Source organism: Prunus avium, chromosome 1, assembly GCF_965620075.1.
Source record: "Prunus avium chromosome 1, drPruAviu1.hap1.1, whole genome shotgun sequence".
Classification (NCBI taxonomy): domain Eukaryota; kingdom Viridiplantae; phylum Streptophyta; class Magnoliopsida; order Rosales; family Rosaceae; genus Prunus; species Prunus avium.
In genome coordinates, this window is record NC_142284.1 from 44841625 (window position 1) to 44852351 (window position 10727).

A 10727-nucleotide genomic window follows, 5' to 3' on the forward strand; every position below is an offset into this window, starting at 1 on the left:
TAACTCCTAAGACTGACTCTAAGGTACCTAAGAACCTATGGGCTACTCTCTCTCTCACCTTCTCGTGCCTAACCGCTCATGCCTCTACCTGGGACTTACTGTTTGGTAAAAAGGTCTCACCTTACGGACTTTTGAGAGAGGGGAACCTAAGGAATTAGATAACTAGGAGTAGGCTTGGAAGAAACTTTGGAGACTGACTAAATTAAAAGAAACTTGGGAGACTTGCTAACTCAGAAAACTTAAATCAGCCACTTGGGCGATATGAGTAGCAGACTTAGACTCAACTCTTTCAACTCTTACGGCTCTAATACCAGAAGGGGACTAGGACCTATACTCTAGAAGAACTAGAATAAAAGGATTTTTAACTAGTTATAAATGGAAGCTTGACTTTAAGAGTTGGTTTGTGTATTTAATAATTTGAAGACTTTGAAGACATGGAAGAAGAAATGGAATTGTTAGCTACGGAAGAGAATGGAGAGTATGACTAAATAGTTGACTTGGAAGATGACTTGAGCAATTAAAAAATAAAAAATAGAGAAGTAATGAATAAATTAATGAATAAATGCAAATTGAAATTAATAAATTAATCATAAACTTAAAAGAAAATTAACATAGGTGAATAAATTATACAAATAAAAAATTATGAGGGCACTAAGTTTAATTAAATAAAGAATATAGATTAATGAAAATAATTGGACTAACATAAATTAGAATTTGAAGGACTATAAAATAAACACAGAAAATAATATTAATTGGAAATATTATTAACTGTGGAACCTTTGAAAACAAAGTAAGAACTTACAGAAATCTTAGTTCAGTGAAAGCAAGCAATGTCACGCAGGACACTCACACTCCACTCTCACTCACAACTATTGTAGTTGCCTCAGGTCTACAAACTCTTAGAGAACTTTGAAAACTGAAAGAAACTTACAAAGTGTATATCACAGAAGCCCATGCTTACAATCCTTTTTACGGCAACCCCACCTCCCCAAAGCCACCCCTCGTCCCTATGGAAAACAATCCTCTCTGTGTAAGGTTTCATAGAAGTGATAATTGGAATTAGATAGAAATTGGAGTGAAAGAAGAGTGCATAGAAAGGCAACCAATTGGAAGAAGTTAAAAAAAAGCTTTGCTGGAAAAGAATTCATTCCCATTTCGTCTATTTTGTACCCCATGTTTTTCAAATTCGAGGAAAACGCAGTTGGCGTTGAGTGAAATGGAAATGGCGTTGGCCTTATGAAATATTCTGTTTCAAAGAGAAAGGGGTAAATAGTCATTTTACAAAAGGTAAACTTGTCTTTAAAATTTTGAAGATAAAATGGGTGAGAAAATAGGACAGGTGGGTGGAAATAACAACACTCCAACTTTATTATCAAGTAATTTGTTCAAGGAAGGAAGCTACCCCTACGTAGGACTATTTTAATGCCTTCTTTAGATGTCCAAGTAAGAGTAGAGTTGTCCATAATTGATGGGCTGCTGCTGTTATGTAAAATAATTGTGGCGGTATTTGCCATGTAGTCAAATCCTTCACATTTTAAATAATATCTAAGCTAATTTCGTTTTTGGCTTTCGAGAATAATCAAATCCTTCAAATCCTTAAAAGTTTATTTGACTTTGGATATGAATAAGAATCCAACAGACCCATGGGCAGCACCTCTGCATACGCCGGCCTCGCTTAGCTCTTGGGTTTCTCACATTTGGCAGACAGCGAAAACTGGAGAGGAGGTTTGGTAAGTAAATCAAACAATCGATCAATCCACTTGCCGCCTGTTGCATTTCCTTTATGAGTTAGTTGCTTTGATCTCTCTGTTTCTCCATTTTGATCTTGTCTTACTACCCGCTGACTTGGATCTCCTGTATCTGAATAAAAAGCTTGATGAAATCTCATCTCATTAGGTTACAGCTCTGATTTTGGATTTTGCCCAACCCAAGTATTCAATCCAAAATTGATTTTGGACTCTTATGTTTAAAGTAAGAAGCATTCCTGAATTACATATAATATTCTGAGAGTGATATTTGGTTGGGATTTTATTAGAGATATTTAGTCATATACCCATTCTTAGCACTAAAATTATAAATAAATCTCACACCATTTAATTTTAATAAACAAACCCAAAAAAACACTCAAAAAATGACAGCTGGCCTTATTGAATTTAATTTTAATTATTAAATTACTTTTTTTTTTTTGTGAAAACCAAGGTATCCCCCGCGCGATTGCGGGGACTAACCCTTGAGGTACTGTTGGGCGCAAAGCGGGGACCTCTCCCAACAAAGTCTGCTCTATTCGCAAGCGCCTGGGATCAATTATTAAATTACTTTGATGCCTAATATTTTTGGGTTTTTTTTATGAGATTTTAGAGTTGAGTTTATTTTAAAAAATCAATGGCAATTTTATAATTTAAAAGAAGTTAAAGGCCTTTTTATTATGCTGTAAATGAACTTTAAATGTGTTTCTAAAGTCTATTTCATATAAAATTCTTTTATAATTAGGGCTCCTATATTGAGTATAATAATGAATCTCTCATTTTATTTTTGGACCTCTTAAAATGAGAATTGATAAGAAACAATAATTGATTGATAGACTTGATTTATTTTAAAATCACGTTTGTTTTTGGGGTGTCTCACCCCCTTTTATCATTCACCCAAAAAGAGTTAAAAACAGAAAGAGAAATCATCAGCAGTACACAAATGAATGAAAGGATTTAAAGAACCGTGTTGGGTGAAAACACAAGCAAATCAATTAATAACTACAAATAAACTTTCTTTTCCCTTTTTTTTTTTTTTTTTCCCCATTTTTGAGGATCAGGATCAAGGTGTACATGAAGACGAAGTAGCTCGACTAACTTTATAAGACTGCTGTAACTGTAACAGATACATCTCAAGAAAACACACTGCCATCTTTCTAAATGAAATATCTCCCTCTACCCTCTCCTCCCCACATGGTTTTCAATAAAAAATAACAGAACCACATGGGCACATCCCTCTTCTTACACAAGTCAAAAGAATAGCTCGCGATAAATGAGCTGCTCATCTCAATTCAAAACCCAATTTTCACCATCCCAACCAACCTGCATGAGTTTAACAACAAACTACTACGATATACAATTTTACAAACTATACCAACCAGATCCCATCCACCGCTCCTTCCTATGCTTTGCTGAGATGAATACATATTACCCTCAGCCAGGGTCCAGAAGCAATAACATTATAATTGTAACTGCCCTGTCGCCCTCCTAGATCTCGAAGGAGGCCTATTCACATCTGATGAAGAAGTTCTGCTGAGTTCTTCAGGTCTTTGCACATCCTGCATATACACCAAGAAACAACGTAATTCCAACACACAAGTCGCAGCTTTAGAGGTGCAATATGGGAGAAAATCAAACCATTACATAGCAAGTATGACTGTATGACACCATATAACTATAATAAGTTGTAGTTTAATAAGAAAAAGGAAAGTAAGAACAGGCTATCTGAAAATGTTCGCAGTAGGTGCCTGCCAATAGAGCTCCCACATACATTTTCCAAAAACACACTTATCAAGATGCCACTAAATCTCAACAGCAATGTTAATATCCCAAGGAAGAAACTCAACAAACCTTTGGTGTTGAAGAAGATGTCGAATTTCTGAGTGATTGTGCCTGCACTTTCACATGCTGACGATGCTGTCGCTGCATTTGCTCAAACTGCTGTAGTCTTGAAGCAAAGTTGATTCCATTATGTGAATTCATACTGTCCTGGTTTATGTCGCCATCTTCAGTTATCTGTGAGCCACCTGGCATGTGATGTAGGATTTGATAGGGATTCCCCGAAGAAGTTCGCCTGAGTTGCTCACCATTAAATGAGTACGAAGGTACAGTTTTCAAACGAGTCCGTAGGATTTTAAAGGCGGCACTTTGCTGCAATCAAGAATCAAATGAAGCTTATACACATTACAAATACCAAGATGATTGCTACTAATCACAAAAAACAGAACTCTCATAAGGCAGAGTTTGGACGATTGCTACTAATCACAAGAACCAGAACTCTCATGAGGCACAGTTTGAAGTAGTTTCAAGATAAATTTAAGGTCTGATCTCAATGATTGATGATTAATGATTAATGCTTAATAGTATTTTTAACATTTAATACTATCATTTGCCACCACCAGGAAAGATTTCAGAACAAGAACTTACTGAAAGGTTCATCCTTAAATAGTTTCCAAAGAGGGTTCAGAAGAAAAACAAAAGCTAAAACAAGGATCTTTGAACTACATGATAACCAAGATAAGCAAACAACACTATCTTCTATTTATTGGAAAAAGAACACTACACTTTTACTTCTGACTTCCTAATATAGAGGAAGCAAAAGTTATAAATAAGGGATTTAAGACAACATCACGCTTGCAGTCGTATAAAGGAAGAAGAAGGAAAATGAAGAATTCTTAGTTTATACCTGGGGAAGCAACATCAGAAGACCATATAAGGCTTTTAACAACCATACATGTCTTCCAGGTTCAAGAAGCTGCAAGAACCAAAAGACAGCTCAGTCACTCAACATTAGATCTCAATTTGAGAAAGCAATGCAGAAAACACAAAATGGTAAAAAGCAAACAGGCATTCTGTACAAAACTTGCAATAAAACATTTTTTCTTATTTTGCCAAATGATAAACTTGACATGAAACATTTAAGCATAACCAAAATGGCTAGCTCCTTTTCTCTCCTTATACTCCAATTCATAAAGCTGACTTTGAGAAGCGTGAGAGGCCACTCCTTGAGAGAGAGAAAGAGAGAGAGAGCAGCTAATGTAGTACTTTTCAGTGCAGAACAAAGGTTGAAAATATGGCAATGATATAAGAAATACATTTCAATACTGCACCTGTAATCTAAGATATGCGAAGATCGGAGTTTCTAGTAACCGAATCAATTTATCCAACTGGACCAAAAATTTCACATTAATATCTTCCTCCACCAGAGACTGAACCACAGTACTCGCATGCTGATATGTCTGTCAATAAAAACATGTTCATGAAAACAGAACAAATGTTCACATGCAAACAGAGATTTTTAAATGAAAGGGGTAACCATGGGTGACAAAGCTCTAGAACCTCACCTGAGCTAATAAGCAGAGGCTTATAATTGCCATGGGTGAGTGGCACCAAGAAGCATATAAAGAAACAAACAAGTCTTTCCCAGAAGGATTTACAAGTGAATGTTTCAAAAGATCTCGAAGCTCAGACAGCTCAGAGGATGTAAGTAAAATCAAGTTCAAAGCCTGAACAAGGAAAAGGAACACAGGGATAAATAAAGATTATGCTGAAAAGAACACATAAGAAGGAACTGTTGAATAAAGCATACGACCATAAAATTAAATTAAATCATTTTATAAAAATTGGTCTTTTTAATGCCTCAGTCATAATAAACTGTTTTAATTCTAGCCACTAGGATGTATAAAAGCATTTCAATTACAAATCATATCACATGCAAATAATTGCTTCATTATATGGTTACTTGTGCGCATGTTACTTTATGTTGTGCGATAAATAACAACCTGAACCATAATAGATGCAAAATCCAGGTCTGACTCTCCTTCTAGTATAGTAGACAGTTCTCGGTATACCCTTTCAGCATCTAAAAGCACACAAAGTCGCCGAATTATCAAAGCACCACGCCTTGGGGAAAAGAATGAAAAGAAAGGGCAGAGTCAAAATAAAAAACACATTATCATACATACAATTGAAAATACTAGCTAAAGGACCAGGAGGAGGAGGAGGAGGAGGAGGGGAGAGAGAGAGAGAGAGAGACTCACTTCTCTAGAAGAGAGTTATCTACACGGAAATTATGCACGAGGAACACGACAAGCTGGCGAAAGTGTTGTGGATCTTGTGCTATGCATGCATGAACTTCAAGGACCAGGAGAACCACCTGGACATAAATCCAGACTCGCAACATTAGATACCCACATAAATGCTGTTCAATATGTCTGTGCAATTAGGTTTTCATTATGCATGCTTCTGGACATCATAAAGTAATAAATAAGCTACATTCTGGCATACTAGGGGGCAGCCCACAATGGATAACTACAGAGGATATCTGGTAGGGCTAACCCTAAACCCTGAACGAAATCCGCCAGGGCTAACTCTCTCAACCCTTGGTAACCAATCACTATTGGCGATATAAGTTTTAGAGTAGCTTTCTCTCAGCAGTACTGTTTTTCAATCATCTTTTTTCCTTTGAGAACCTCAACCAGTAGTCAATCAACAGATCGAAAGATCCATGTGAATCATAATTTGAACAAAATAACTGAGAAAATACGGACAGCCATGGAAATATTGACGGTTGACAATAACACAAAAAATAAAAAATAATCACCATTCAAACTCAAGCAACCAAATAAAGATTTAGAAAATACATCTTCAAACAATAAAAGAAAAAGATCCATCAGAATAAAAGGATTACCTGATCAGAAGGATCTGAAAGTGCTTCCAAAAGGGTGTCAAATATGTCGTTCAGAAAAGTTAAAACCTGTTTCATGTAAAAATTAAAATTAAATATTTATGACAAAAAATACAGGCCCAGACAAACAGTAACTCGATATATAACTAGCAATGAACTAAGAACTATTAACCAGGTTGTGATTCGGTAATAGAAATTTTATATTACAATTTACACAGAGGCATAAGTTATCCAGTTTAATTTCGAAAAAAGTTCAATATGGAACTCCCCTGAATAAACATTACACTAGGTTCAAAATCATACAACTAGAAGTGCGTGCAATTAGAAAAGTGCCCAATTACCTTAGCACGATGTCTGTTTAGAAGGTTTGAAATCCAGTGCAATGCTTCGATTCTAGTAGCCTCCCATTCACTAGATAATTGCCTGATCAGAAAAAATTTCCCAAATCACCACAAATCCTCCAGCATAACAACAGAGCATAAGGATAAAAAACGCAACTTAAGAATGGACATTTCTAATAGCTCCACAACATGCAGACGTACTATATATACCCATGAAATAAAAGGGCATATTCTAATAACATATCACCCTAGGTTGTTTTGGTTAGAAAAACTACACCTCCTTGCAATAGAGAGGATTGCTCCAACATCAAATCCTTCAGCTGGATCAGCCTTAATGGCACGAAGCTCTTCATTGGTTTCACGAGCAACCTTTAGGTGACGGGAAAGAAAAATAAAAGAATTCAGTGAAAGTAACTCCCAGAAGCAATGAAATCAGACAAACACAACCACTCCGCCCCTCCCCAAACCCCCAAACCAAAAATAAGAAGAAGAAAAAAGGAGAAGAGGGAGGAAATTTAACCAACCACTCTAATTTTCTCTTCTTTATCAGATATGCAGGGTAAAATCGCTCCCAGAATATCAGCATAATAGGGAACAAGCTGGTCCCCACCAAGCTTTACGAACTCATTTATCTGCATAGCAAAGAAGCACATGCAAAAGACTATCAAGAAAAGCATTGCTTTTATGAGAATATCGAGAACAGCATCCATACAAACCCTATGACAATGATAGCAACGAGTAGGCAGAAAATACCCATGTGATAGCTGTTAACCGAGTAAATTCATCTGGTGAAGCAGCCCTCTGTACCAGTATTTCGGCCATGCGACCATAATCTACAGACTTGAAGAGTAGCACTGCTCGAGTCAGAAAATTACAAATGAACAAGATATATAGTTTTTAGATTCAGAAAAAGGGGGGAAGCTGGCTATATGTGTGTGCGTGTGTGTGTGTATACATTGGGTAGGGGCGCGGGGGGGCACAGGTCTCCAAAAGTAACAAAAAAACACGTACTACAGACATTATTGCAGGATTGGTGGATTAACAGTTAGAAGTCTTACTGGGGAGTTCTTGATCTCTTGGAGAAACTCTGAAAGTGCGGAATCAGCTTGTTGTCTTATCTCATGGCTTGAATCACTTAACATATTAAACAAGCCTGTATTTATAAGCAAACTGTAAGTTCATATCCAATTACCAGAAAAGATTTGAAATGAAGAAGCATATAATTTTTACTATGAAAAACAATTACCATCAAGAAAATCAGGAAGAAATCCCAGCATATCAATATCTGGAACACTGTCTAAGACAGTGATCCATCCAACCAAAAACTGGCGGACATAGGGATTTAGGACATTCATACGCTCCCTCAACAATGGTATAAATTCTTCAATGCTGCAGAAGGGAAAGAAACAGACAAACAAAATTAAATGTAAGTGTTGTATTATGTCTTGAGAGTCACAAATCCAGATCAAGAACATTACGCACCTGAATTGATCACTTTCAGTGACAATATCCTGCTTCAGTGTATAAAAAGAATTAATATAGAAAAAATTAATGTCTATCTTGAAGACAATCAATTGAAAAAAACCAAAGACCCTTGCTTTCAATTTTCCTTTGTGTAGATGAGGAAGGAGGTTAAATTACCTTTACAAGCCGATCTAAAAGATGAGCAGCACTTTGTACATTAGCATCTGAGTCTGCTGAAAGCTTACACAAGGCATCAAATATCTGATTAAAGAATATGATAAAATCTCCTCTTACAACCTGAGAACCAGAAAAATAAAACAAAATTATATCAAGCCCAAGTCAGGGAAACAGAATAATAAATTAATAAGTCAGCCACCTAATCTGCTCACCTTTGCAATGTTATATAGAGCTTCACAAGCATAATAACGAACTCTGCTATCTTGGTCAGAAAAGGAATTAAGCACAGGAGGCACAATTTGCTGGCAGGATAAATCAGAAGCAAAATAAAAACTCAATACCAATAAAGAAGAATTTAGCATTTAATTGAGTCAGAAATGTATATAAATAGCTTTAAAACTAGTACTTTCCAGAAGGAAAGGAGCTAAACTTCGAGATGGACAGCTTAATATAGCTGACACGGACCATTCTATATTCTCATAAGCTGGCAATCAACTCAGTTAAGGGATGCACAAAGGGAACTTTTAAGAGAATTACAAGTTTACAACATTGCATAAAGTGTTGGCATCTCTTACATGTCCAATATGATTTAATTCGTAAGTTACAAATATTTCTAAATGACTCACTTCATAATTATGAACCGAATTGCTCCCTCAATGTAATGCCTCATTTGTAACTACATGAATGTTTCCTTAGTAAAACCTATGTAAATTTAAAATTAAATATCACCTTCCCACAAATTTAGCCCTAGATCTCCAAATAAAATCAGAGAGGATGATTTCATAAGCCATTTAAACTTATTTAAGAAAAAACCAAGATTGATATTGGTTTACAAGCCAAGGCATAAGTACAATCTGCAAAGCAAAAAGTCATGGAAGGAAACTAACTGCAAATCCTGTGTGTCAGATAACGAGACACCGTACACAGTGGGCCCATAAAACATTATGTATATGTTGGAATTCCATCGCCAGGAAAATAAAAAACTTTAACATCTTATCAGATCAGTCTTCACTTCCACCTATTGGAACAAACTACAGCAACATTACTCTGGGTAAAAGGTCAGTGTTTTAGTCATCTAGAGTGAAAGCTTAGCACATTGTGCTAGTTTTAACAAGCAAAACTAAGCATCCTATTTGTAGCCCTTGCTATATACTACCTCATGAAGGTTAACTGCACACGTAACTACCGAAATTCAAACCAACCTGGCCACAATACGTTAAAGATTTATACAAAAACTTGATTTCTAAATAAATAAATAAATAACGCCTTACCTCAAGATGTTGAGCCGCTTCACTGGTCAAACCAACTGTTGCAGCAGCTAATCCTATCAATCCTCCCTATGCAACAAAAAGAATCAAAATTCGCGCATTTGAAGAGAGAAACTTAATCAACATGGAAAAATAGAGCCACGCAAATTAAAATTCCAACTAGTCTGCCAAATTAAATGACTTATAAAGCAACCCACTGGCAAACATTCACACCAATACCTTCCGGTGATTCGCTTGTGGCGAATAAGTGAATTCCGTAGTGAGCAAATTGATCACCGCCGTAATCTTATCGTGATCCCCAGCCGTTGTGAGCTGTTTCACAATTCCCTCAACCTATGCATAAACGCCCACACATATAGAATTCAATTGAAGATCTAATTACAACCACTCGAAACTAGAAACAAAAATGAATCGGTGCAAGAAAGAAAGACCTCAAGCGCGGCATTCTTGCGCTTTTCATAGAGCTTGTCCGAGAGGTTGCGGAGGACAGACGCGGGAATCACTGAAAGAGCGTCGGCCATGTCAAACCCTAGGAATTATAATTTCTGGTGTAATTGAATTCACCGATTGAAAGAATATGAATTCGGATGTCAAATTCGTTTCCGGATCTTCTCCTGCTCCAATCGGAACATTTCTCTAGGGTTTTCGTCGGAATTGAAAATTCGGGAATTTGAAGACACGATAGGAAAATCAGATCTGCAGAAATTGGGAATGAATCGGAAATTGAGAAAACTGTAAACACAAATTCTACGGAAGTTTTCCTTCCCTTTTCGTTTTTCTTTTTCTCTTCTTATGTCTTTTTTTTTTGTTTATTTGATTTGGGCTCTTGTCTGTGCTTTGCTTTCTAGTCTCAGTCGTGGCAGTCCTCTCTCTCTGTATTGACTATTGAGCGATCTCGGAAGGTGCTACTAACAGAGGTTGGAATTCTGGTTGTTATGGAAAGACGGATATACCCTCACATTTTAGAATTGCAGATCAGTTTGAAAATGTCTATATTTGGTATCTGGACTAGTTCATAAAATAAAAAAAATTATTCTAAATCTGC

General features: G+C 36.3%; 1 protein-coding gene across 2 annotated transcripts; it reads right to left on the minus strand.

The window, feature by feature from the left end:
- Positions 1-2740: 2740 nt before the first annotated feature.
- LOC110762724 (ARM repeat superfamily protein) lies at positions 2741-10575 on the minus strand. Of its 2 annotated transcripts, none has more exons than XM_021965397.2 (20): positions 10114-10575; positions 9902-10015; positions 9686-9751; positions 8627-8716; positions 8415-8534; positions 8256-8287; positions 8020-8162; positions 7832-7926; positions 7527-7613; positions 7298-7405; positions 7051-7142; positions 6774-6855; positions 6436-6501; positions 5786-5901; positions 5528-5648; positions 5090-5251; positions 4856-4984; positions 4432-4500; positions 3597-3896; positions 2741-3304 (listed from the first exon to the last, which is right to left on the minus strand). In XM_021965397.2, exons 1-20 carry the CDS (start codon positions 10201-10203, stop codon positions 3206-3208), a joined length of 2181 nt encoding a protein of 726 aa, XP_021821089.1. In that variant the 5' UTR covers positions 10204-10575; the 3' UTR covers positions 2741-3205. The 2 variants fall into 2 exon arrangements, with proteins under 2 accessions (XP_021821089.1, XP_021821090.1); XM_021965398.2 differs by having other exon boundaries at positions 8256-8284; positions 10114-10572.
- Between the last annotated feature and the right edge of the window lie 152 nt (positions 10576-10727).

Coding starts and splice junctions, on each gene's coding strand:
- LOC110762724 (XM_021965397.2), bottom strand. CDS start 10,203: ATGGCCGACGCTCTTTCAGTGATTCCCGCGTCTGTCCTCCGCAACCTC. Junction 7,143..7,297: donor AAGAAGAGAAAATTAGAGTG/GTTGGTTAAATT, acceptor CGTCACCTAAAG/GTTGCTCGTGAAACCAATGA. Junction 5,252..5,527: donor TTGCATCTATTATGGTTCAG/GTTGTTATTTAT, acceptor TTCCTTGTTCAG/GCTTTGAACTTGATTTTACT.